The 27,557-nt window shown below is 41.0% G+C and overlaps 2 protein-coding genes across 3 annotated transcripts; both read right to left on the bottom strand.

Annotated features, from left to right (window-relative positions):
* Window positions 1-1,410: 1,410 nt before the first annotated feature.
* Window positions 1,411-9,007, bottom strand: prdm2a (PR domain containing 2, with ZNF domain a). The gene is made up of 4 exons (XM_085344984.1): window positions 8,930-9,007; window positions 7,463-7,524; window positions 2,857-7,136; window positions 1,411-2,772 (listed from the first exon to the last, which is right to left on the bottom strand). Exon 3 carries the CDS (start codon window positions 7,068-7,070, stop codon window positions 2,889-2,891), a length of 4,182 nt encoding a protein of 1,393 aa, XP_085201110.1. The 5' UTR covers window positions 7,071-7,136; window positions 7,463-7,524; window positions 8,930-9,007; the 3' UTR covers window positions 1,411-2,772; window positions 2,857-2,888.
* A 7,749-nt stretch (window positions 9,008-16,756) lies between these two features.
* On the bottom strand, window positions 16,757-25,676 carry pdpn (podoplanin). 2 transcript variants are annotated; one of them, XM_085344894.1, is made up of 4 exons: window positions 25,267-25,676; window positions 18,124-18,585; window positions 17,901-18,009; window positions 16,757-16,920 (listed from the first exon to the last, which is right to left on the bottom strand). In XM_085344894.1, exons 1-4 carry the CDS (start codon window positions 25,328-25,330, stop codon window positions 16,914-16,916), a joined length of 642 nt encoding a protein of 213 aa, XP_085201020.1. In that variant the 5' UTR covers window positions 25,331-25,676; the 3' UTR covers window positions 16,757-16,913. The 2 variants fall into 2 exon arrangements, with proteins under 2 accessions (XP_085201020.1, XP_085201021.1); XM_085344895.1 differs by having other exon boundaries at window positions 18,151-18,585; window positions 25,267-25,674.
* Between the last annotated feature and the right edge of the window lie 1,881 nt (window positions 25,677-27,557).

Genomic DNA, 27,557 nt, shown 5'->3' with positions numbered 1-27,557 from the left:
TTATTTATGCTTGGGTGATTCATAGGTCAGTGCTAAGGAGCTTAAAAAACAAAAAACACTTCTCTGAAAGTGGTCAGAGACAAGGACTAAACTGAAAATTAGTTGGGAAAACAGCCAATGTCCAAAGAAAAACTTTGAAAGACCTTCAGAGAGCTTTGAGAATTCTTGCTCAAGACCACAAGAATAGAAGAAAAGTCAGATTCCTTGGAAGCAAAATATAAAGAATTGAGAGGTTTCTCAACACTTCTTCACAGTAAAGTAAAACAGCATGAAGAATGTGCGGTAGTGAGTTGCTCCTGTTGATTATATATCTTGTAGAATTAAGAATGCTATACTACATAACTGTTTTTTCAAGAATTGGGTCCTAGGATGGGAACTGTGGATATTCTTCCATGTACCAGAGACGAACAGTGCCCCCTCTCTCTTTTAGAGTGCAGAAAAACATGAATGGATTTTTCAAACAGAATGTTGTAGTGTGGTAGAGATGCAGTGGTATTACATTATTATCTACCGTTCTCCTCAGTTATCTGCCATTCCTGAAGTTAAAGTAAGGAAAGTGCGCCACCAGCTGGCCATTGTTGAATACTTTCAGAACACAATCCAAAGGCTGCAGCTCTTTACTGGGATTCTTTAAACTCAACTTGATCCATTAGATAAAGTTTCATATAGACTCCACAAAAAGCTTTAACATTCTCAATTTATTCTGAACACTTGCTTGAAAAACGAAACAAAACTTTAGTGCAAATCATACAGAGAAATTGTTCAAAGACTGATAACATGATTTTTAAATTATTAATAAATATACAGGACTCCATTTACACTACGAAATGCTACAAGCACTTTTCACAGTAAAATAACAGTCTCCCAAAACGTTCTGTACATCCAAGATGTTGAAGACTTTCTGAACGAAAGCAATATTATTAATAATGAGTTTGAAAGTCAAAAATGTATAAGTACCATTACTGTCCCTCAGATACAGGCCATTGTCAAGTTTTAGTTTGAGCAAATTAATAACACTCAGTTCAGTCATAACACAATTACTACCCTGTATAGCACTGGAGCAAACTAGTAGCTTAGAAATTTTTAAATAAACAGATACTTTACTGACATGATGCCACAAACATTTTTATATGCCACTAGAGGTTTGCTGCACAAAAAACAAAAAACCCCAAACAAAACAAAAACAAACCAAAAAATATTCCCATACTGTGATTGATACATGTTGGACTTCATTTTATGCACTTCACACATTAAACTGTTGACAACTGCTGCACAGATTATAAGCAATGATGTAATGCTTGTATGTTACAGATGGAAATATCTTAACTGACTGCACATTAAGTGGGGCCAACACTACAAAAAAAGAAAAAAAGAAAAAAAAGAACAAAAAGAACAAAAACACAAAAAAGCAAGCATTTGCAGAATAAGTGCAAAATCAGGTGAGCAAATTAAGACAGTGAAGCCAAAACAAAGATTGGCTCTGTCAGTGTTCTTTAGACATGAACTTAAATGTAAAGCCAGCAGTGGTGCATCAGAATATTAGCACAGTATTTCTGTTTGAGAGTGTGCTGTAAATTCACCAAACTGCAGAGCTTCCCCAGACATTAAGAATTTATCTGTGGTGTCACACATTCAAAACGGCTGCAAAGGCAGCGCTGCGTTCTCAAGCAAAAGCTTTCCAGGTACGTTTTTTATCTTGTTTTTATGACAAGAAATGTCACATCAATGCAATATTTCAAAGCATCTTCTGCAAGGCCTGAATATGCAAATTGAGCTACAGTAAGTGATGGTGACTGTATTTGGGTGAACCACCTAAGTAAATTCTTTACTTGGGAAACACAGAATACTTGTTTTCACCACTTTTATGACACATTTAGTCATATTATATACATTAGATGGCACAGAGCATTATTAATAAAACTCCCATACATGTATTTACAGTAGCAGCTCGGCCAATGACAAAATACGGTTTTGTACTGAGAAGGCTTTAGCATTAAATCAACTTAATCTCACATTCTCATGATGAAAAATGGACTTTCCCAAGTATTAAGTGACGCTGCTCAAATTCATAGTTGCAATTTATCATGATGCTTGTCACCAGTATTACATACACTATGGTTTTGTATGATTCTGTAGGCTGAAGTTCAGAAACAATCATACACATTTACATTTTCTTATCTCTGGCATGTCTTCTGGGTACTTACGCTGGTTACTTCCTAACAGGCCAACAAATGATCAGAGGCAGTGTTTAAGGCCTAACTGCATCTCCAAAAAAAAAAAAAAAAAAAAATTCCATCCCAAATGAATGCAACTTAAATCACAAGCTCACAGACAGCATGCATTAAGAGTTTAAACCAAAAGGCCACAGACAACAGTTAAGAAAAAGTGCAAATGCATGCAGGAAATGATTGCCACCTGCCATCGTCTAACCTAATGAGCAGAGTAGCCCTTCCAGCTCAGTTCCCCCCCCACTTCCTCTTCAGTTTGTGACATGTAGCAGTCAGATTAAACTTAAAGTGCAAATCCAAGCCGTTGACAGAAAGTTTCTGCAATGAAGGATAACTCTACAAAACTCCAAAAATACTACAAAAGCATTCAAAGACTTGGTTATACACAAACCTACTCACTGCAGTATCCTTCATGGTCTGTTGTAAGTGTCCTGAATTCAGTTTATTATACAGTATTCTGCAGCCTACAAGTCTGCTGGGTTTACAGTGTCGTTACCAGTTTTCTCCCTTTAAAGTCACTGAAGGAGATCCATACAGCAGAGTCCTGAGAATAAAAATAAAACAGATTTCTTAACACAGCCGTGCTGAGAACTTACACACAAGCTACATGTGCTACTATGTTTGCTACCTGCTGATCCCCGATCGCCTGCTGTGTAGTCATCAGGCTGAAGCGCTCTGCTTAGCACTGCTGGTGACGGATCCGGTTGCTTCTTCTCTCCTCTGGGTGGGAGGCAACTCATCCTTCTGCGGTGCTGTCTGCCGAGGTTTGACAATAGTTATTTTGATGGGAACTCCTTTGACGCTGTGCTGCACTCTGCTATACTGCCGCATGGAGGGGTTAAAAGTGCGAACAATGGGAAGCTCATTCAAGGTGGGCGTCTCTTGTTTTGGCTGTGTGCTCTCTTTTATAATGATTTTACTCCTTTTGCTTGAAAAGACAGTTTGCACTGGTAGGATGGCAGGCCTCTTTGCAGAGGCGGACGTCTGGAGTCTTGTTTTATGTGGAGGTGAGCCTTGTTGTTGCTCTTCACCATGAGGAACCCCTCTATGCAAGTGTCCATCGTTTTCCTTCGTCACAGAGATCCCACATTCTTTCCTTTTCTTTACCTCTTTAGGTTTCTTGGGGCAAACAGCCATGTGTTTGGTTCTGCTGCGACGCATTGTGAATTCCCTGCTGCAGTGTGGACACACAAATAGTTCCTGCTGCTCACCCACCTGTACAGGTGACATTTTATTTGATGAATGCACGGACTTGTTCCTCTGTGGCATGACCCTTTGGGCAAACTTTTTCTTCCTTTTGTTAAGTACTTTGAACTTTACAGGTGGTTCCTGGCTAGGTTTGGACCTGTTTGACTGACTGACTCTGTTTGAAGCATTTAATCCATTTGTAGAATTGGTAGTAGACAGCACTCCATTTTGAGATTTTGCAAAGTGACGTAGAGGTATGGGATTCTTTCTGGGTGTGTATCGCCTTTTATCACTGGCATTGGCACAAGCCAAGATGTGCTTGTGGAGTTCTGGCATGTTATCAAAGCTTTTTCCACATTTGGTGCACCGAATGGCTGTACTGAAGGTCTGTGGGATGTTGCGTGTAGTGAAGTTTGTGGCTGAAGCCAACGAACCAGCAGGTGATCTGTTGTGGTAAGGAAATGGAGGGGGCTTGAAGCTGGGATAGTGCTGGTTAATGCCAAGACGAACATCAGGCCCTTTGATTTTGCCTCCATCTGAAGCCATGACTTTAATTGTTGTAAACAGTTCTTCAGCACCCACATCTACTTCACCCTCTTCCTTTTTCACCAATTTCTTGAGTTCCTCTTGAGCTTCAGGTCCTGAAGCATCTGTGTTGACTTTAGCTGAATTGTTGTAGTTCTGAGGTCTTAGTTTGCCTTTTTCTTCTTCTGTATGAGTACACTGCTGGCCTGGATGCAATTCTTCCTGATGCTGCTTCAGATTGCAAAGATATACAAATTCTTTTGTACAAGCACTGCAAACATAAGTCTTCCCAACACCGTGGAGGCTTGATCGATGGTCAAGTAAAGCAGAGGGTTTGCCAAATAGCAGCACACAGAACTCACATTTGTAGGGCCAGTCATCAGCATGGTCAGCCACATGATGACTAAGTTCCTTCATTGAATGGAAAAGCTTATCACACACATTGCAGATGAAATTCTTGGTGAATGTCTGCTCTTGGACATCATTTTCTGGATCATTTGAGGATTCATCTTCATTAACTTTCTCGGGAGAGGGAGCGGGTTCAGGTGAGATTTCAGGTGCGGAAGCAGAACTGTCAGGGGCTTCCTCAGGTTTTGTGGTTGGTGGCCCTGTCCCAACTGAGGGCTCTGGGTCAGAGTTTGACTCACCCAGAGGAGGACAATCTGATACCACTGAGGTGGAAGTGGACAGAGTTACCGATTCTGCGATGGAGGACACAAGAATAGTGGGTTCCACAGTTTGAGCACTGGGAACAGATACAATCTGTTGCTGTTCTATGTGATTAACAACCATCTGTGTAGGTGCTGGAGGCTCAGCTGTATTTTCTTGTAAGGTAATTGCAGCAGGAACTACATTCCCTGGGGCTTCAAGAGCTATTGTACACTCTATTAACACAGTGTTACTGGCAATGTTGTAAGAGTTGAGTAGGGAATCACTTAAAGTTACAGTGGGTGTGAACGGCACTTCTGTGATAGGTGCTGAATCAACTATTGGTGGGTTGAGAGCTATTTGATCAGTAAGAAACACATGGCCAGGTAAATTTAGTGTTGGGTCAAGTGGTTGGGAAAGTGTGACGAGATTTGCAGAGTTTGTAGTGGCAAATGTAGGCGTTAAATCACTCTCAGAAGAATTTAATGCATTTTCTGCGCAGAGTACCAAGGGTTCAGTAGTTATATTTGGGCCAAATACCTGGATTGGTTGGCTCGAAGCAGTGGAGATAGGTGGCGGTGGTGCCAAAACTGTGATTAATGAAGGAGCAGTAGGGAGCATGGTGTGTGCAGCTGGGGAAGCAAATGCTATAGTGCATGGTGAAGCTGGTTGCAAGGCGACAGGAGTCAAGGAGGCAGATGATGGAGTGAGAGAACTGTGGGGTAGGGTAAGTCCATAGACAAGTCCATCTGCAACAGGCTCCACTGGGGTAACAATGTTTGAACCCGTTACTATGGTGAAGTCTGTGACTAAAGGAGCCTCAGAATTTGCAAGACTTAGGTTTTGGTTTCCAATTTTTATCAAGGATTCTTCCATCACTGCTTTTTGTTCTTCTTCATTGGCAAAAGCCTGTGAACCTGAATTTGACATAGTTTCAGATTCACAAAGGCTCTTTTTTTGCAAACTCAAATCAAGCACAGCATTAGCTAAAGCTACATCTTCTTGTCTTTTGACTGTATTAGAAAGATCCAGAGGTTGCTGGTTACAGGAATTACCGCCTGTCACAGGGGGCCAGTTGTCTGGCAAAACAGGTTTCACTGCTGTCTCCGTCACGGATGTAGTAACGTCATCATTGTCACAGACTGTTTGGTTCACAGGTGAACTATGTTGGTTTTCTATCTGCCCTGTACTTACAATATCAAAATCTCCCAGATCTGACAATGATGACTCTTCATTAGATGTTGGAGTCTGTTGTGGAGAGCCTGTTGGAGAGCCAGTTCTTCTCTTAAACTTTCCTGTTCCAGAAGGTAGGACAGAGATAGAGACAGGTGAGCATGGCTTCTGGCCATCTGTAATGAGCGCAAGTGTCGGTTTAAGGCCATCCTGCTTTTCTAGGAGCTGTTTTAGCTTTGGCGACAGAAACACTGTTCTTTCTTTCTGCACAACTGTAGACTCTGTATTCTGAGGAAGTAAATTCTCTATTAACGAAGATACAAGTGATGATGAAGATGAAGACACAACTACCTCAGACTCCAATTCGGTTTTAATTTGTGGTAAGAGAGGTGGTGTTGCAGTTCTCCTCTTGGCAAGTGGTTGACCAGGTATGTCATTGCTTATAACTGAATCTGCATTTAATACCTGGCTGATATGAGAGGGGTCCAGAATCAGGGCATCCAGTCCAACTAGAGTCGAAGACCCAGAATGGACCTCAGCTGCTTCACATTTACTGACTGTACTTGTTGACACTATCTTTCCATCAATGTAAAAACTCAGATTCTCTGAAATATTGCTAGAGACATCTAACATGTAATGTTCTTCATGTTCCCCTTCATTCTCCACAACAGCTGCAGGCGGTGTATTGTCACAAAGCCGTGTTTGCTGCTGAGATGATTCACTGACTGTTCTGTGAAGGTTTTCCTCTTGAGGCAGCTGAGCTTTTTCCACATGTGTGAACTGCAGCTGGTTCTCGTGAACTCTACGCTCATGGCGTCTCTTGTTGGTGTGGGTTGTGAATATTTTTTCACAGTACTTGCACGCATGATGCCCCTCTGATACTTCTGATGTGTGTGGCTGATCAGTGAGATCTCCAGCTGACAAAAGAGAAGTATTAGAGCTAGTCGTGGATGACGTATGAAGCTGCGTGACTGAATCTTCTGAATCCAGAGCGTTTGACTTTTCATGCGGCAGGTGACTTAAATTTGACAGAAAAGACATTTTGTTTGTATTGTTTTTGTATAAATGTGCCTCATCATTAGCCAAAGCATGGACCTCCATGTGTTTTTCCAAGGCTTGCTTGCTGGCAAACTGTCCTTCACAGTGCTGACAAGGGAAAGAGCTCCCATCTTTCTCAACCTGATAATGAGACCTCATCATGTCAGGTTCCATGTTGGAGTTGACTTGGTAGATCTCCTCTTCTTCCTCCTCCCCTATCTCCTCACTGCCTCCAAATTCTGGTATGTACACACAAGGAGAGTGCTCCATCTTCTGTGATGTCTTGATCCAATTCTCTTAAGTATTTCTGTGACAAAACTTCGGCAGTTGTCACACCTATTGAAAAGAAGAAAAAAAAGAAAGAAATATTGACAGTAAATATGCCTCAGAAAACCATATGAGGGACATTCCTTTTCTTTGACACCAAACACAGCCAAGAATAAATAAAAGCAGTTGGAAACAGAGTGTTTCATGTGGTCTGAACTATGAGGTTTTGGCTCTTGTTATTTGAAACTTTGGCCATATTTAATATGGCCAAAGGGGTGGTCTGACTGTTGAGGTTCACGCTCTAATATTGCAGCATCTCTGGATTAAAATTAAAAGAGTGCGTTCAAGGGCACAATTTTTGTAAAATAAAACCCAAATGAATTGCAGCATCTTACCATTTTCACGTTTACTACAGGCAGATGTTTTCCTTAGCAGATGATCGCACTGAGTTTTCTTTCTGATGGAAGAAGACAAAACACATGGGAAAAAAAAAAAACAACAACTATCAAGACAGTTCCATAACACTGGATGACAGACAAACTCAAACTGCTAATGGGTGAGAAGAGAGAAGTGATCAAAGTAAGCAGAAGTGGCATGAGAGTAGTTGAGCTGGATGCTTTTATCTTTCTGGCTTACTGACTGCTGACTATGCTTTCAATGTCTTGTTAAGCTGTGCTGATGTGAGAAGGATCATGAAGCATCAAATGCAACATAAGATAAAAGACACTTAAGGGGAAAAAAAAAAGCTGCCATGTCAAAGTTATTTTCTGTAAATGTTTAATTTCAATTACAAGTCCAAAAATACTCATAATCTTTGTCAATGACCTCATTTAACCTGGGTGCCTTAAATTACCTGTTAAACTTATTACATTCAATTCACCTGGTGATGGCCGCACAGCTTTTGTTTTTCCTGCCTTTAATTTGAGAAATAAATTGGTGCATTTGGACATTCATCTTCTTGTTGGTTTAACAAAATGGCAGGCCCATCGTGTCCCTGATTTGTCGTAGCTTCTTAGGACTGCACTCGCACTAAACAGCATCAAAATTAGCATAAACCAAGCGTTACGTTTATTTAAGCAGGTTTCCCGTTTAAAACATGTATTTTTATTCATTCAGCATCACTGTTGATTTACTAGCGCACTTGCACCGAGAAGAGAAAACGTAAACAAAAACTCACTAATGCACAGACTATTTCTCCTATATTGCAGATAATCCCGTGGCGCGTTTCTGTAGCACAAATATATCAAAATCGTGCCGTTTACACAAAACAAGAACTGTTCCAGCACCATTCAAGGGCCTGCGCACTGAATAATTAGAGGCAGTCTCCAAACATTCAATTAGGATATTCATTAAAATGTGCTGAAACGCGTTTATTTAACACATATATCACGTAAAATGTAATTATAACACACATTTGTGAATATTTTATATTACTATAATTGCAATTCGGAATATCTTTGGAGTGCGTTCACGCACATCTGCTTCACCTGGTTTGATGACGCTCCCCGTCCTTGCACCATTGCTAACTGGTCACACAACACGTCGTGACATTACTGTTTTGCTACACAGGCTGCTAGCTTGTCCACTGAAAGGTCAACTCACTTTTTGAGTACACACATTTAACTACCCCCAGGATGCAAGAAAGTTGCTTGCAAATTATGCACTTGTAAGTGCCAAGGTCTCGTGACAATGCTGTCAGCAAAGTGAGAGAAATCAGCTGTTATCGTCCATTAAAGTACTAACGATATGCTGCTAGCATGAATGCTAGCTCGCAAGCACTGGCTAAATGTATCGTCGAGTTCGCGACACAACCTTCAAGAATAAGTCAAATAAAAGTGCACGTAAAGGTTTCGCGTACATACTCGTGTTTGCAGACAAACCGCCGCAGATGGACTTCTAATATTCCTCTTGAGCTGCTAGTAGACAGTTGTATTTTCTCCCCTTCCTTAATGCACCAACAAGGTTCTGGCTTTCTGATTGGTCAGACAAAATGGATGTCAAAATTGGTCCAATCAAAAGCAGTGTTGTTAAAGCCCATAAAAAACTTGAAAGCAAAAGCACATACACGCTATAAGCGAGAGGCAGCCAAACTGTCGTTTCAGATTTAAATGTGAATATTAATGTGGAGCTTGTTTATTTATTTTTTAATAAATGTTAGACATTCAGCTCCAGTTCTGCTGACTTTTACTCTTTAAAAACAAAAGTCCCATCTTCATGTTTGTGGTTGTTAGGTGTGAGAAATCCTCTGTTGATATATTTTTAAATTTATTTTATTATTGTAATTGCTAGCTTTAAAAATGGTCCTCAACCGGAGGCCTGGGAGCTTGAGGGTCCTGCGCACTGCATCGAGTGCTCTTCTCTCAGCCCTTGGTACTCGCCCAGCTTGTCGTTTCCTTCTTATATTCTTATGGCCAGATCAGAGTGCAATATTTACAAAAAGACACAGTGGTACCAAACAGCCTCTTTGGATAATGTGCTGGCATCCGACCCCCAGAGTGAAAGGGGATAATGGCCATTTCAATCTTGCTGAATCTCATAATGAATGATAACAACAGGGGATATTTTAATTTCTTTAAAAAACACTAAAACCAAACAGTCAGTGCAGTGTATGGATTTGACCTGTAGAGGGCGGCATATAATAAACTCTGTGGGCTCTGGGTGCACCTTCCATGCGGGTAATTCTGAAACTTTGATCATTTACAGTAGGACTAGCGCGTTTTTAGACATTTAGAATGAGTAATTCATCCTAGTTCTAACAGTGTTTAGTAGAAGTGTAATTTCAGTTTTTAATTGATAAACGTATAAATATAACTGTTTACAAAAACGTTTCTAAGGATGAAAGGTAAATAGGCACGTATTTTTCTGGTTCATTTACAACTTGCATTGATAGTTAGCTGTTAAATAGATGTTTCCACTTGAATTAGTACATTATTTTCAGGTCTCCTTCATTACAGTTGTCATGTTGTGTCAAGAAGTTTCACGATGTGCACTGAGCACTTCTCTGTTTTCCCTTACTAGACAAGGCACTAGCTCATATTAAGCTCACATCTACATTGACAGACACTTGGCATCATGTCCACCTTAGCGTACAGGATTTTGAAAGCATCTGAACAAGTTCACCAGACTCTTTGTGCAGAACAAGGGTGGTACTCTCATGGCACATGCATGACATGTCTCTTTTAATTTTATATGTTCTAAGGGGTGTTTCATCATAAATAGCAAAGCTTCATCTATTATATATACATTTCTACTCTATATTCCCACTTGTAAATTCCAACTTTGAAAACCTGAAGTAGTTGGTACAGTGTGGTATGGTGAGCTTATATGCAGTGGCTCTTTAGGGATAAACAGCATTAGGTGGCACATAGCTCATTTAATGGCAAGTTGACTATGATGATGTTTATTTATAGCTTGTCATAGCGAAACTTACCCAGAGCTCCAGCGTGCCTTTCACAGCTGATGGCAATTCCAGCTGTGGAATTATAATGAGAAGTTTCCAATTGAGTCTGCTGGTCAGACACATCTGTCAAGTCATCGTCTAAGCAGGTGCTGAGTGCCTGGAAGTTACGTCAAACACATGGCTAAGCAGTTGGAAATGTGGAGAGGAGCTTTGCAAATAAAAATGCGAATGAGCACATAAAATGTAGAACACAATGAGTGATCAAGCTGTAGTGTCACATCATCGCTTTATTAACTCAGGGAAAAATGTTAGCTTACACATAGAAAATCTTTGCAGTGACACTATACAAAAAAACCCTTCTATGTGCTGACTTGCACAAAGATAAAGTGTGTTTTTAAAGTTGCTTTTGTATCCCTGTGTTTATACTTTCTCCACTCCAGACATTTTATCGGGGAAGAAAAATAATTTAGTCGGATTAAATTGTGAAGTGATTTTGTAATTTATACATTTAAGATAAACATGTTTCATGACTCTATTCATTGGTTTAAACTTGGAGACAGTATTTAAAACAAGGGATACTTAAATGAGTTCATGTAGTAAATGCAACAGCTAGTTTGTGAGCTATAAGGTAAGCCAGTCTATTAGTCTAAAATTATTGAAAAATATTTTCTTTTGTATGTTTTGTTTTTCCTTTACTGTTAAATACAGTTTTCTGTTAGTCTTTGTTAAATTTACTGTGCAAAAGTCTTGATCCATCCCTCATTTCTTGATATTTTGCAAGAAAACTGGGAAATAGATGGAGCAGTTCATTAAAAATGCAAACATATATGGAAGGAAATACAGTGTATATATTGTCCAAAAACAGAGTTTGCATGATTCTAGCAATGTTGAAAGTTGGTGTTTGTTATGACCAAAAACTACTCTGTCTGAACTTTCTTAGACAAGCTTTCTTGTAATTTGTGTAAGTAGTTTTCATGAATAATTCTCCAGGCTTCTTTAGATTGATGCTGTCTTTTGTTCTGTTCTCTGTCAAGATGATCTCACGTTGCTTCAATAATGTTTAGGTCTGGGGTGTGGTGATACCAATCCATGACTGTGTGTTTTTCTATCAGGTAGGCTTTTACTACATTAGTAGTGTGTTTTGAATCATTGTCATACTAAAAAAATGAAGCCATTGTATTCCATGGTGGATCAAACTCTGACAGTACTTTTCTGTGTTCATAATTTCAATTTTGACAAGATCACCAACACCACTGGCAGAAATTAAGCCTTAAACAATGACAGAAGCACCAACAAGTTTTGCAGACACTCACTGCTGTACCGCTCTCAGGATCTTCTCCGACATATTGATGATAATTTCAATCAATCAATGACCCTAAAGTTAGGGCATCCACTGGCTATGTTATGCTGTTGGGAATGTTTGAGTACTATAAATCGTATGAAAGTTGTACATTGTGGTCCTGATTATAAAAGGAAAATTTTCTATCCTGATAAGGTGAGCTTTTTTCCACAATAACAACACCTCTGTCTACGGGGTAACTCAGGTCAGCAAATTCTCTGATGAGTATGAAAATTAAGTTAAGTTGAGTGTTAAGTTCTTATGGTCAAAAAATAGAATAGAATATTTTTTTATGTCAAAAGGTTGAACATTTGCTAATATTTTTGATGAGCGATTAAGAAAGTAAACTAAAGAAAAGTGTGTCCTGTGCAGCAGGAGCCAGTTTGTGCCAATAACACTGTGCACAATGAAACCTTCACCATCATACAAGGCAAAGAAGGAAAGAGAAAGACGTGTCCTACAACATTCTCATGTATCAGACAGATTACTGAGCAGAACACTGGTACAAAAACAATAAAGGGTCTCTTATAGGAGATGCATGCCACACACCCAGACAAAGACTTGCCTGTAATCAGACAACATGTCACGTCACTCGGACCAAATAAAAATTTTATTGCTTCGTGTTGTTGCATGCCAGATGTTCAGTGGAGAATATGTAAATGTCACACACAAGTACAAACTGTGTGTAAAAACTTGATCCTGCACACATGTGCATGTAACTCCAGCCCACTGTATTATATCTTGTACTTGCACACATCACACTTACATGCTAATAATCCCCTAAAGTCCATATAAAGCATGTGCCCTTCAAAATCACAGCCCCGATTTGCTTTTGCATGCAAACACACATTCAGAGGTCACACTAAACCCCATCAAGGAGCATGCTGTGTATATATAGACACCGTACACACGTATATAACTCATAAAGGCACATACAGCATCAATCTTCTACCTGCTCTACTATCTCCACCTCTTTGTGAAAGCAAATTCAGTTTTCTCCTGCATTATCCATAATATATCTGACTACACACACACACTGTTTCTGCATGTCACTCAACTTTGAGCACCCTCTCTTTAGTTTTCCACCCCCACTTGTGGGCCCAGCTGTCTGTGCCACTCAAAGGTCTATAGGCTGACATTTTTTCATGACATCACAAACCCCTGAACACTGGTGAACCGTAGGATCGTATTCATTCAACTCCAAGAGATGAACACTGCAGATGCACAGGCACTTATCTGAGAGTACGCTCATGTTTCAGCTGACATTTGGCAAGAGGTAGGTCACAAGCCAACCAGTTCAACTAACTACTGGTAAAAATTTAGTGGTCAGTAAGGATAACTGAAACCTGTGCACCATTACCACAACACATTTTACTGTAAGACTGTATCATGTAAGTACCAATTATAAACATCTATTTTCTTCCTCTTATCCAATTCAGGGTAGCAGGGGGCTGGAGACTATCCCAGCTGTGAGAGGCTAATACAGAGAGACAACAACCGCTCACACTCACGTCTTTGGACTGTGGGAGGAAGCCACCCGGACATGGGGAGAACATGCAAACTCCCCACAGAAAGGCCCCAGGTAGATGGTGGAGTTGAACCCAGGACCTTTTTTGCTGCAAGGCAAGCGTGCTAACCACCATGCTGCCCGCAATTATAAACAGTATAGTGACATCTTTTTAAAAAAAAAATAAACTGTTATACGTTAACAGTGTTTTATATTTAAAAAAGAGCTGTCAAATCTCATTAATGTTACCTAAACACTTTTATTAGTTCCCTTCCTTTTCCGTGTCTTTCTGTGTGGCGTGCTGTGTTATTTAACTACTTAGATAAGTGAATCCCAAAATGTTGATTCTGTTCATCTGGACGTAGCGTTTTCAGTGGGAGAAACGTTTCGTCACTCATCCAAGTGACTTCTTGAGTCTCAGCTGACTGCAGGTTTCCCCAACCTTAAAAACAGCACATTTGCACAATAACTGAAAGCAGCCCACTGAATGAACAATGAGTGACGAAACGCTTCTGCCACTGAAAACGCTACGTCCAGATGAACAGAATCAACCTTTCGGGGCCATATAAGGTAAGCAGCTTCGCTTGTAAACAGCCAATCTAACAGAATCAACCTGGTGCTGATTTTCAGGTTTGTATTTAGAAATTCTTTTATTGTTATACCATCTGTGCTTCAGTTGTCCTGTTAGGATTACATTTTGCTGACCGAGCCAAACATGATCCCACAAATAATAAAGATAATCAGTTTTCTCCTTTGTGGACTACGTCGCAAAAACAGGCAGCTCACAGTCAGCTATGAGTGATCTAGAGTGATCTGGCTGTCGCAAAAACAAACTCACATCCAACAGTCTTAAGTTTAGGCGAAAGATATCGCCGTATCCATCTGTCCGCTAGAGACGAATGATTTCCTCCTTCCTCTCAGACAGATTTTCAGTTATCCCCCCAGACGCGTACAGGAAGGGGAGGCGGAGTGGGAGGGGGACTTTTTGTAGTGACTAAAACCTGATGACCACATTACTTGGATTTGGTTAATATATGAAACCTGTACAGTCCAGACGCACGCAGTGTGCCCACACAAACACAAAGCTCACATTTATGCCTGCATGCCATACAAACAGTCGGATGATACACAGACCTGCGTGTGCTGCTTCAACCATGTGTCATGATGACTTTGAGTTGGACTCTCTCTGTAAATGACACACTTTGATTGGTGATCTTAACAGCTGCCTTCCCTGAGACATTCTGCTGCTGGATGACTGTTATAATGCTTCTAACATGTGTTCATCGGCACAAAGTTGGTGATTTAGATCTCTGTTATTTCTTTCTGTGTGTGTGAGTGCACATGATCAGGGCAGGGGCCCACCCAGGAAGTGACTCCACCTTGTAGCGATGTACAGAATTCTCCCTTGCTGAAGAAGAGAGCAGCTTCACAGCCACAGCCCATAGGGTCTCCATTTGCCCTTCTCAAAAGACTCCATTGTTCCCAGAAGTCTGAGGCAAGAGAGTGAGCTAAAGAGAGTTATGAAGTAGCCGTTGGGGCAGAGGCTGGGGTGGTGGGTGTTGGGCCGCTGCCTAAAACCACACGTAGGAGAGGTTGCCAGAGACAGAGCATCTCTGTGCGGCTCACAGCCTAATGTTGGAGCCTTGCCCCAGCTTAACAGCACCGTATGAAAAGCCCCGCAACACGGCACAAAAAAACACACCTAACTGTCAGAGGGCTCAACAGACCCAATGATTCAAGGCCATATGGTACTCCATATTTGGTTCTGTTTGTGTGCTTGCTAATAGGGGCTGTTTTTTTCTTTTTTCTTTTTGAAAATCTGAAGCATTACTTAAACGGGCCAATCACAGTGGGCAGTTGGACACTGCCCCCGGGGAGGGTCGTTAATAACGTTGGCATTTTGAATGTGGAAACAGAAAATAAGTGTCATGTGATTTTAACTGTCGCAAGTATTTTTCCAAGTTAAGAGTGGATAAAGCTCTGATAAAGAGTAAATTCACTCGGAGGCGTTTCCAAGCCATCTATATGATCATCTGCAACTGATAGGATCCGAACGGGACAATAAACAGAAAAGAGATATTTTCCAAAGACAAAGGGCAGCTTTTAGAGAATAATTTAGTACAAAAAAATACTGTGTTTTAAATTGTTTTTATTGAAACAGTATGACCAAAAGCACTGCAATTAAATAAACGTTTTGAACGAATCAGACGGCACAAATTAAAGACTCAGAAGTGATAATATGCAGCAAAGCAGAAGGGGTGGGTGGGACGAGGGACATGTATCGTTGCAAACATTTGCAGTGTCTGAAGCTTGTTCATTAAATATTACACCACTCATTCAGTGCACATATTAAATACGTTTTTAAAGCAAGCAGGGGTAAGCCGAGACGTCATTATTTGTACATCCATGTGACACACTCTTGCAAAAAAAAAAAAAAAAAAAAGGCATAACTGCCAAACACTTTGCACTAAAACAAAGTGCAATTATAAATTGTCATCCTATGCATGTGATCTAGGGTCAGGTCAACTGAAAAGACTGGATGGCTGTTCTGGTATTAACAGAAGCACTGTCAAGACAATGTCACTGCTATGTCTGGTAACCAAATGTGCGAGCCTTTATAAGCTAACGGGCCAAGTTGTTTGTTTTGGAATGGGTATCAGTTTAAAAGTACATTCAATTCACATTTTTAATGCACTTCCAAAAAAAAAATTAAAAAAATCATCTTAGCTAGCTAGAGAATACCAGAGACAGTGGCACAAACCCTTCTGCTAAATTTCACAGATATGTATTAGGTTTTTATATGTAAGTGTTAAACTGGGCAGAATGTCACGTTACTCTTGCAAACGAGGGGTGTCTTTTCGTGTCTGATGACCCTCAGAGCTCACCAGGGCCAGAAGCTTCATCCAGTTGGCCAACCTATTAGGGGCTGCATGACAGCATACTCTATACCGGTGCTCGTGGGTGCTTTAGCCACAACAATAGCCTAAGGCTGCCTGTACATAGTGTACTGCATATTCCATAATATTAAATGCCTAGCCTATGCGAGTGCAACATATGAGAGTAACTGAATGCAGTATAGTCTTTGTCTAGCACTGTATATACATCCAGCAAAATTGGCAACAGTATTTCTTGTTTTCTTTCCTAATCCCAGCCTCCTTATGTCTTTGATTTGTAAGTATTTCTAATTTTTATGTCATTTTTCTTTCTTGGTATTAATCTAAGTCAGTCACTAAATCGCTTATGTGGAGGACTTACCCCTGTCTTGTCTTTTTTCTACAAAATGCATTTGAAAAGCCTGAAATTCTTCCTGACATCCTGTTGTCACCTTGTTTTGTTCTCTTTAACAGCTCCTCGGGATCAGGAAGTTTGCAGGGGCAGGTGAGGATTTTGGCAATATATACATTAAAAAAATAAACCCCCCACCCTCCCCACCCCGTGCCCCTCGCCCCTCGCTTTTGTTAACACAGTCCAGAGAGCTGGTTAGGTTTGCTTAGTTCTGGCATCGCGTGCTTGTTTTTAATAATCAGAAATGACGTCACAGTTCAGTAGTTCAGAATTTCCAGAACTTCGCACGGTCCCGCTGCTTTGTAGGCTTTTTCCTCAAGGTCTGTGGGATACAAAGAGAGATCCGGTCAGAGATGGAAAAGATTTTTTTTATATGATTGGCAGTTAGGGTTTATATTATTTTAAAGTTAATTCATCGGGGGACTTGTTAAGTAAAATTAGATGGTGAACAAAGCTGGGTTTTATGCATAATTCATAGATTACGCAGCTTCAAAAGTTGAATGGAGTTAAAAAAAAATACACAATTTTCAATTTCTGTGAAAAAGTTTTTTTGTGTTTTTTTTTATTTCAAACGGTACAATAACTAAAGAAAATCTGATTATTGGTTAACTTATTAAAAAAACAAACAGATGGCGATTGCTCTGGTTAGCAACCCTGTTTCTAATGTACAAAGCCCCTGTGTTTCTAGGGATCAAATCAAGTTGTTAACACAAAACCCCTCTAGCTGACGGCCATGGGCCATGTAGACCGATACTAAGTCAATAAACAAGCTCATTTTAAGGCCACTTGTCACCATGAATGCTGGATTTTCCACCTAGAAGCATGGGACTCTATGTCAGCAAACAGAGGAACAACTATGGAGCCTTGTCAGTAGCTCTTGGGAAAAAGATGGCTGTAAATAGGTGTGTGAGGGGTTAAAATGATTAGCTGAAGGGGTAAAATAGAAAACTTTACAAAGACCATAACACTCTGCTTTCTGCCAGGCTTTTTGTTCCTTGCAGACCTGTGACACAAAAATTCGCCATCATTATTAGCAGTAATTATCATCATATGTTCACAGGGGACAGAAAACTGTCACTTCATATGGACTTGATCTACTTTCAGGAAGGAACGTCTGTGTTCACATGTGCTCAGGAACAATTTTGATTGAAATGCTGGTTTGGGAGAATTCGTAGTCACCTTTTCTTTCCTATGTGACTTCATTCTTGGATGGTTCAGTGATGACTCAGTGCCCAACATCTATGTAACACTGCCATGGATTTAATCTTTGTGCTTATGTACATGCGGTAGTGAGTTACTTACGAGTATTCGCCCATCCTCTTCAAGACAACAATCACCACTGCTGTGATGACGGCCACTGCCAGCAGGGCGCCGACTACAATGCCCACAATCTGTCCAGAGCTCAGGGCCTCTGTTAGATGAGAGTTAGTGCATTTAGATCCATAGTTAATATATTTAAACAGCAATGGTTATTAAGTGTATGTTAGACTTATTAAGTGTCACCATTATATCTATTCAAACTGACCTCTCCTTTCTCCCACACTTTCCTCACCTTCTGTGTCCTCCTCAATGATCAGGTCAGTGGTTTCTGTCCCAACAGGGCCCACTCTCTCAGCAGTGCCCTCTGTGTCAGCAGGGATCACTGTCCCAGTAGGGCCCATTGTCTCAGTGAGGTCGTCTGTTTGGGACTCACTGAGTACTTGCTCAGTGGACGATGTGGTCTCCTCAGACGTATATTCAGCGTATTGGGTAGGTGTATTGGGAGCTTCTGTTTCAGTGACTAGGGCTTCAGTTGTAGGCACAGGCACACTGATATGGTCATTGAAAACGTGTGTTGTAATTTCGAAATGGGCCGTAGTTGGTACAGATGGAGGATGACTGGTGACAACAGTGGTAGGATTAGCCTCTAGAGCAACACCAGGTGTGGTTTCTCCTTCTGTAATGACCACAGATGAAGAGTGAAGTTCTGTAGGGTCTGTAATTGGATCTGGGGGAAGGAAATAAGAATCTATCAAAATTTGTTTTTTCACTATCACAGAGTGCTTTCTCGATGGGTCATTTTTGGCTTTCTCCCTGTGATATCGATGTCTCTGCTGATTTCTTTAATTTAACTGTGAAAATCTCCCAGTATTCAAAACTCATCAAATTATAATTTATTTTGTTTTTTTTTTATTTCTTTTTTTATTTATATCTTTTTCCAGTTAAGTTAAAAGTAAGTTCAAGTTTGAAAAACAAGAAAGGATGTTTTTGGTGCAGCTAGGTAAAATGCACCCAGGTACTGGGGTTGTACTGCTAATGCAATTCCACCTGATCACGAACTTTTCAGTGATGAAAAACGACATGTTACAGATGTCGCTTTGAATACTAACAGATAAACATCTGGCTTTTGTTAACACTGAGTATTAGCCTGATGGACCCTAGCATTAAATATTCAGGATGGGTGATCGTGCACTTAAAAGAACCCTGACACATTTTTGAGACTGATATTGATATTTGATCATTTAAAAACTCCAGTCAATATTTCTTTCTTTGAGAAGACACACACAAAACATAAGCAGGTTTCCCTAACATGTATTATCTGCAGTTATTTAAGAGTGCTTACTAAGATAATATCACAATTCAGTTGAAAAATAATCTTGTTTTACAGTTTCAGCAAGTTGAGTAAATTACTCGTTTACGCTCTGACAGGCTCTGCGTGGATCAGCTGGTTGTGCGCACCAAACATGGGGCGCAAAAGGGAAGTTGAGGCATGCCCTCTGATGGACAAACCGTGCAACGTCAACACTCATGTTTGAAGGGTGTTTCTCATGTCACTTGCTTTCATTTACTGGCCGATTATAAATGCAAATACCGACATATCGGTATCTATGTTATAATACCTTCATCATTAACCTGTGCATTAGTACATATCCAACACTCAGCAAGATGATAGCTCAAGTAAAAGTGGACATTAAATGTTGTTTGTTTAAGGTCTGTTTTCTTTGTAACTTCAGAGCACAGTTGATTGGCATGTTCATGCCGTGGAAGTTTGAAAGGCCATTGTCGTTTCAACCAAATTCTTGTTTGACATAATTCAGCAATGTTTCAGTTCAATCGTCCTATCTGTAGCCTTTCACTTTATCATTGTTAGCTAAAAAAAAAGAAAAAAAAATACCCGGTCTAAGACAATGACGAACTTTATCGTTGTGAGTCAAAATGCGAAGTTTATAACAATACCAGTAAATAAATGGACAATAGATCTGCCTCCGTCTGTGGGGATGGGTGAAAATGTGAAAAATAAACAGCGTTAATGACGCTTCACTCACAACATGATGTCATTACTTGACCTTTCCCCCTTCTCACACTCCTCGTCTGTCTCATACAGGTTCTCCCATCATCAGCACTGTATCAGCATGCACACCCCACCCATTGACTTCATATAATATGCATCCTCCCTCTGTTCCCCCTCCCCATCCCTCTATCCGGTCTTCAGGGCCTCGTGTTTGCGAACTTGCATGCCACATGCTCTGACTTATTTCCTGTGGAGGGAGCCACTGCCGCATGTGTAAGCAGAGCTTACACAGGCTTGTTAACCATCAGACACTTAATCCGTGCAGTCACAGGAGGGTGGGGTCACAGGGAGAAAGCATGAAAGTTTCTTTGAAAAGGTAAAAAAAAGAAGACGATATGCAGTTTAAAACATCTGAGTTTTTCTGTAGTTTCATATGTTTTCTTGACTGATGTTTAATATCTAAAACGCACTTTGTCAGAGCTCAGAAGACCATCTGTGTCATGGTAGTCTCTTATTTTGTCCCATCTGTAAAAAACATGTATTTAGCGTTTATTTTGCCTCTTTCATGAGGGTCTGGACCACGAGCCGGCCTGGGCTCAACATGATCATTTCCCACCAATAACCAGAGCTCCATCTCCCCACGTTCAACATCCTCCCAGCCACAAATGAAACTCTAGCCTGGACAGCACCGTTTCAAAATTAAGGAGGTAGATTTCAGCGTGGCACCAAAATTACAGTCTGCGCCTAACTTTCCACTGACAAGCTGCTGGCCTGAAGTTGCGCCTTTTTCTTTGGAAAAAACCCCCCCGATTAAAAGCTATTCATCGCACAAAGCCTCCTTACTGCAGAGAGCAAAAATGAGCTTCTGTGCGAGTCTTCCAAACTTAGCTCCTGACATCATGCTCTCTCCAGCTCCGTTTTTGTCCAGTTCTTCTAAATACCTGAAATAATAGAGAATGCTTTACCCAGGGTAAAAATAACTCTTGAATGGCTGGGGTTAGTCTACCAACCGGTGCAGCACTGTGCTGCCTGGTGTGTTCATTAGCAACAGGCGGGGGTAAATATAACAAAACATTTGTTCCCACTGAGGAAGACTATTGAGAAGGGGGTTTACTAATGGCGACTCAGACTGTTTGTTTGGAACGTCTGTAAGCGATGATAAAATGGTCTGTGCTCCACTGAGCGTGGCTCTGTGCTACGTGTAATCACTCCCTCATTCTCCACTACCAATTGTTTCATTATGTGTACAGTTCCCACAATTAGCTCTGAGTAGTATTTCCTCCCCACCGTGCTAGCCCTTCTGGGTTAATGCAGCTGCATTAGTGAGTAACACAGTGACTTTTAACGGCTTACATACACTCCCCCCTCCTCTCCTTTTAATCTACTTCTTCACTATCGTCGTCTTCATAAACCAGACTCCCTGAGGATAGGTTTGTTGCTGATGAAACCGCTGAGAAGGCTGAATCCTTGGAGAGAAAGAGAAGGGGGGAGAGAAAGCAGCAAGGGTGGAGGGGGAGCTTTGAGGGAATGGCATGTTTCAAAAGTGAGACGCCAGGGAGCACCCCGTGTCCCGTCTAGAGTGCTTGATTTCACTGTGAACATGGTGTGTCCGCTTATAGCAAGATGTATTGCGTGTGTGCAACACATAGGTGAGCTTGTGTTCATCCTCAGGGGGCAAATGGACAGACCTAGAACAGGAAGCCTGACGCTGCTACAGTTTCTACAACTAGTTTTAGTCTGACTCTCAGTCAGTTAAACGATGACTGCAAAGTTGGATGCTTTGCTTTTTCTCGCGAGTTTCAGTGTTTGATTTAATTTTGACTTTTTTTTTTCCTTTTTAATTTAGTTACGTTTCAGTTAGTTTCCAGAGCTGCTCTTCTTATTTCAGTTCAGTGTTTATCATTCTGAACATGTTTACCTTTAGTTTCGTTTTTATTACTTTCAGGGTCAGTTTTAGTCGGTTTTTATTGTTGCGTGGAGGGCATATGCCAGTGGCAGAGTTTCTGCAAATCATTATAGGTATTACTTTAAGCAGTTGACTCACAGTCTTGTAAACATCCAAACCCTCGAAAAACACCTCCATCAGCCCCTCATCAGGCAAGCTGTAATAACAAATTTTACCAAACTGACAAAGAGTTACACTAAGGATATTTATTCAATCTATATATAATTTAAATTTTAAGGTAAAAAAAAAAATAACTCCAGTTAGTTTTCATTAAATAACTAAACTTTTTTTGGAAGCAGTTTTCTTTTCTTTTCAAACCTTCTTCATCATTGCATCGGTTTTCATGTCAAGCATGCTTGAAACATCATCCAGCGCCCCGAAAACCTTCATTCATGTTTGTGTGCATGTATGTGAACTTGTGCATTAAAGGGTTAACTTAGAGTAAAAAAAAAATAAACACAATTATTACTTAGTAAAACATAAGCTTAATAAATTATTTTGGTCCACCATGATATTTTGTTCCCACAATTTCCCCTAAAAAACTAAGTGATGCAGAAAATAAAAAACAGGACAGGGAGGGCGAGGTGAAGAAAAGGGCTGAGTGAAAAGCTGTAAAGGAATTGGGCAAAATGAGGTGAGAAAGAAATGGAGGGGGGGAAGTTCACTCCTTTCTGATATAAATTAAAGCGAAAAAACAAAAGAGTGATGGAGGGACACAATAATATACAGCCAGAGACAGCAAAGGTGGGAGTACAGGCTTCCATTCATTATTATCACAATTAGCTGTCACTTAAGCCCCCTGTATGCACGTACGTACGTGTGTGTGTGTGTGTGTGTGTGTGTGTGTGTGTGTGTGTGTACGTAAGTTGCTAATTCACACTCCTGTGTGGGACAGAAAAGATCAGTGCACGAGATGTGAGGGAGTGTGTTCATCTTCGAATCTCAGGAATGTTTTTCGTGGTGTTTAGGGAGTAAAGTGTGAGCGATACAGACGCCCTCCCCATCTCACCACACCAACATGAGATGTCACATGACGTACACTCCCCTGCGAAACTAGTGGGAGTCATCTCTAAAAACACCGGGCCGTGCCATGCAGTGCACGCTGAGGACTTTTTGAAGCAAGAGTGGAATATTCTCAGCCGGCCTTATCGCAGATGCAACACAATGTGCGTTGAATGTGTGTCCACATTCATTTTATAGCCACTCGTGTTTTTCTCCTCCCACTCTAACTCAGATAAAAAAGACATGCAGCAGGTCCCATCTGGACTCTATCACCAGGGGCAGAAATTGGCACTACATCAAGTTGGCCTTTAATCTCGGGCATTACAGTTTCTCACTACATTGCCACAGCACAATGAACCGGAACAGGCGTGATGTTAAACGAAGGGAACACAAATAAACAAGTTACGGTGCATTATCATGCTGAACATCCAGGCTTGCATTTCCTTTCTCATGTTTTCCATGTCTCACAGAGGAAGTGCAAGGCTGGCATTTGTGCCTTTTTACTTGTTGAGGATATGCACATAAATCTTGGTGTTTTTTCTAATCTTTTTGGAGCTGCTACTGTCTCAGTTTCGTCAGGATAAGGGCTTGGTCTGGGATAAAACAGTCTCCACCTCCCCTTTCCTTAAACAGATGAATCTTTCTCCTTAGGGAAATTTTTGGAAGTATGGAAGTATTTTATTTATTTATTTATTTATTTTTACATTTTTTTTTTTTTTTTACATTTTTTCTTCTCCTAATTAGATTCAGTTGGTGTGAGAAGTCCTCGGACCTCGTGGTCTTTCCTTACGCGCGTGTGTCTCATACTTGGAACAGGAGCGCAACATTTGGGTCATTTCTTCAAGCGGGCTCGGACAAAGGGCATTAACCTCTTCCTTTGGCGGCCAGATGTGAATGGGATGTTACTGGCCAAGCAACTGCAGACAAAACTCATAAGAAGGAGACGAGGGGAGGGGCGGGGGGAGTAGCAGCGAGAGGGCGGTGGTGGATGATTGTACAGGATGGAGATGGGAGTTAGAAAGGCTCCATTTGTGAGGTATGAGTGGGGAATGACTGATTTCCTTTGTATTCTTAACAAGAACAGGGAAGACTTTCTGAAAACTTCAGCAGTTTCTTCCTCAGTTAAAAAAGCAAACCCCGCCATAAAACGGGAGAGACACACAGACCAGGAAAAGCTTGTCGTGTAACAATAGACCCATCGCTTTTTGTGCATCCTGTGTTCCCCCAAATCTGAGGGTTACACTCATGAACCTGGACGAGAGAGAGCTTGAGAAAGCTGAAGGGCTGTTAAGAGACGGTGGTGGTTGGGGGGTGGAGAAGGAAGGGGTTATTTTAAGTGGTAAAGTTTGCAACCCCACCAAAGATGGGTAAATGCCAAGGGCTGGTGTGCTGTACATGCTAACAACACACGGGTAAAAGAGGGTGGGGCAGCTCTCAAAGTTCATCACGTCTCTTGCTCCTCTCTCATCCATATGACCCTCTTAAATATAGAGCCTCCCACTATTAATACACCCACATAGACACAAAACGGCCCTGCCCTGCCCTGCACTTTCCTCGGGCTTCAGCCACAACTACTGGGCAGAGAGTGGCTGGTCAAGGCAAAAGAAGAAAGCAAGGCAAAGAAAGACAGAAAGTTAAATGATACATGCTGTGAGAGCGACTGGAGACAAAGCACAGATGAAGGGGGGAGAAGAAAAACAGAGGGAAAAAGGAGAAAACAAAATCAAGTGCAGCAAGAGAGAAATAGGAGAATCAGGAGTAAAACGAGAGGAAGCACAGGATAGGCTTTCGGATAAATATGTACGGTGTATGTTACAGTTTACAGCCCCCCCCCCCCCTGCACATGACCACAGTTTTTGGGACGCTTCCAAAGGATATTGCTTTCTTCTCTTTTGGCTGTGCCAAGAAAACTACAGACACGAGGCACCAGAGCTTCTTGCTATTACATCATATATTTTTTCCCCCCATGCTTGCAAAAAAAAAGAAAAAAAGAAAAAAGGAGACAACAGTGACAGCGAGGGAAAAATACAGCAAAGCAGGATGAGGTAATTTGTTAAAATGAACACGGAGCATTCATATGAGCTGATCCCTCTTTGTTAAATTAACACCTTCGCTTTTCCAATCACTGATCTTTGGCCAAGTTTGGTGGATTAACCGCAGATGCTAGAAGAAATATTCTTAGATATTACACAAAAAAAGTGTTAGTTATTTAAGTGTTTAACACTTGTGTATTTGCGTGTAAACAAACAATCGCATTAACTTATTAATGAATACAAATGAAACCTGGACCATTTCCCCCCTTATGAATCCAGCCTGCAAAGTGTTATTGTTCAATCGGCAGGGATTAAAGCAGACAAAGAGAAGTGTGGTGAGGGCACATGGAGGCAGAGGGAGAGAGAGAGGACATAGTGTGCTAACAGTAGGATGGTGATAGCTGAGAGTTCACTTACTTGCACTTGTGAAGGCGCACAAAAGGCCAACAAGGGCCGACAGGAGCAGCAGCTGAACTTTCATTGTGTCAAAAAAAACTCTTCTCCGCTCTTCTCGCCAGTCAAAACCCACAGAGACGTCCCCAGGGGCACAACACCGGAGACCTAACACACACCAACCGGCGTCTACGGTAGTAAAATGTTGAGGGATCCAAAAAAGGTCAAGAATGAAAATAAAGTCTTTGGCCGGAGGAAGTTTGGGAAAGCGGTGGGTTGAGATCCTTTCAACTTGTGGAGGTGAATGTGAACAGACTCGGGCTGGTCGGCGTGGAGGAAGAGAAAGAAAGAGTGGTGGAGGGATGCAGACAGGACAAGAGAAAGAGAGGAGAGATCTGGCCACTTTGGGTGAGTGCAGAGAGAGAGAGAGAGAGGGAGGAATGGCACACGGCAGGAAGGAGAGAGAAAAGAGGGTGCATGTGAGTGGCTGAGAGTGGAGGAGGGGTGCTGGTACTGGTTGTGGTGGCGGTGGGCTGGGCGGGCTGAGGAGCAAGGGGCAGGTTGGATTGGGAGGAGGGTGTCTGGATAGGGGCAGTAAGGTGGTTTGAGCCCTCGTGGCCCAGCCCCATGTAAACCTCCTCTTGGTCCACAGCCAGCAGTACTCCTGTTTGCAAACCCTGCGATATCAGCAGCATGCACACACTCACACATGCCAACACATGCACTAGGTGATACAGACAAATACACACTTATTTATCTAGACAAGACAGGCACACTAAACTGCAACCGGCTGTCTTTTACAATTAGAAAGCTAAAGCAACAAACTTTCCACATGAATGAATGGAAGAGATGTAAACAAAGGTTTGGGTTGTTTCAAATAATCCTTAATCACAGGAGTTAGGAGCCAAATCTTTGGATTGACTAGATACTACCTGTCAAATATTTAACAGGATTTAAGTAAATATGAGCAAACACCTGGAATTCATTTGTGCTGATCTTCTAAAACATCAGTTTTGCTCTATTTATAAAGAAAGTGGCAGTGTACATGGGTGGCTGATAGACAGCGGGAGGAAAGAGCGCTTTCTGGACCGCTTTCCAATGAAAAGAGGCCATAAATACAGTTAGAACACTGTGTGACGGTGTGTCGCAGGCAAGCATGGGTGGTCTGCCTAGTTTACATGCAGAGGAGGGCAAACAAACGGTCGCCCGGCGCTAGGCTGACACCTGTTGGACAACAAGCCGCGAGGGCCAAAACAGCACAAATAGGCTCAAACTAAAAACTCAGAAGCCACTGTCACATCTTCCTGCACAGCACAGCAACATGCACACAGCATTATTTCAAGATTTCAAACATGCAAACAGCTGATAAAATAACGGTAGCAGATGCAAGGTTATTGCAGTAAAAATGGTCAATGACATTTTAATAAACACTAAAACAGATTTGAACCGCTGAACCGCCATACATACACAGGTTACTTATGACACACAAAAATGCCAACGTTTTTTTTTCCCTCTTTAAATCACCTATTTACATTATACTCAAGCTATGTACATAATGTTTCTCCTGGAAGAGAAATAACAAAATACCCATCTCCATTTGCCATTTCCTTTTTTTTTTTTTTCAGTCTGCATTTTTCCAGGGCAAACAGAGAAGTGACATACTGTTATTTACAAGGACAATTACACGCAGACATACAAGAGATATATATATATATATATATATATATATATATATATATATATATATATATATATATATATGCTGGTCACGGTAATACAGCATTTAATGGCAATAATAAAGAGTATTTATCTTGTTTTTTGTGTTTTTTTTTAAACATTACCTTGTTTAGACCACCTGAACAATCACTGAGATCTTCCAAAAGAGGAAAAAAAAGAAGAAAAAAAAGCACTTTAAGGTCTAATATTTCACCGTGGAAAATAGGAGACCTTAAAGTGTGAATACAATGAAATTCACTTGTTTCCCATGTGTGTTTTCTTTCTTTTCTTTTTTTTGAGCCATATAAAGCTAAAGGAAACTGGAGAGGACTATACACACACCTGTACATACACAAAATTAACATTAACAACAAAAGCAAAACAAAACAAATGATGTTGAGCATCTTGTTTGATCTTTACTTAGACAAAGCATTAAAATGTTCCCGGTTATCATTTATTTTAGTCTAGATGCTATCAAACTTGTTGCTGTGCAAAAAACTGCTTGCCTTTTCCCAAATGAGGCATGTTAGAAATCAAGACCGAGCTGATCCGCAGGGTCATAAATGATGTGCGCTTTTGCCTCCCCTTCAGTTTTATCT

Source organism: Diplotaxodon limnothrissa, linkage group LG20 (genome assembly GCF_057381915.1).
Source record: "Diplotaxodon limnothrissa isolate DT_005_m linkage group LG20, D_limnothrissa_male_GT1.1, whole genome shotgun sequence".
NCBI classification, from domain to species: Eukaryota; Metazoa; Chordata; class Actinopteri; order Cichliformes; family Cichlidae; genus Diplotaxodon; species Diplotaxodon limnothrissa.
This window is presented reverse-complemented; position numbering and strand designations above follow the sequence as displayed.

What these genes read in the sequence shown, in the direction of transcription:
- prdm2a (XM_085344984.1), bottom strand. Translation starts at nt 7,070, where the DNA reads ATGGAGCACTCTCCTTGTGTGTACATACCAGAATTTGGAGGCAGTGAG.
- pdpn (XM_085344894.1), bottom strand. Translation starts at nt 25,330, where the DNA reads ATGAAAGTTCAGCTGCTGCTCCTGTCGGCCCTTGTTGGCCTTTTGTGC. An exon ending in GTGCGCCTTCACAAGTGCAA is followed by an intron (nt 18,586 to 25,266) that starts GTAAGTGAACTC and finishes TCCTTCCCCCAG; the next exon opens with ATCCAATTACAGACCCTACA. An exon ending in AAGTGTGGGAGAAAGGAGAG is followed by an intron (nt 18,010 to 18,123) that starts GTCAGTTTGAAT and finishes CTCATCTAACAG; the next exon opens with AGGCCCTGAGCTCTGGACAG.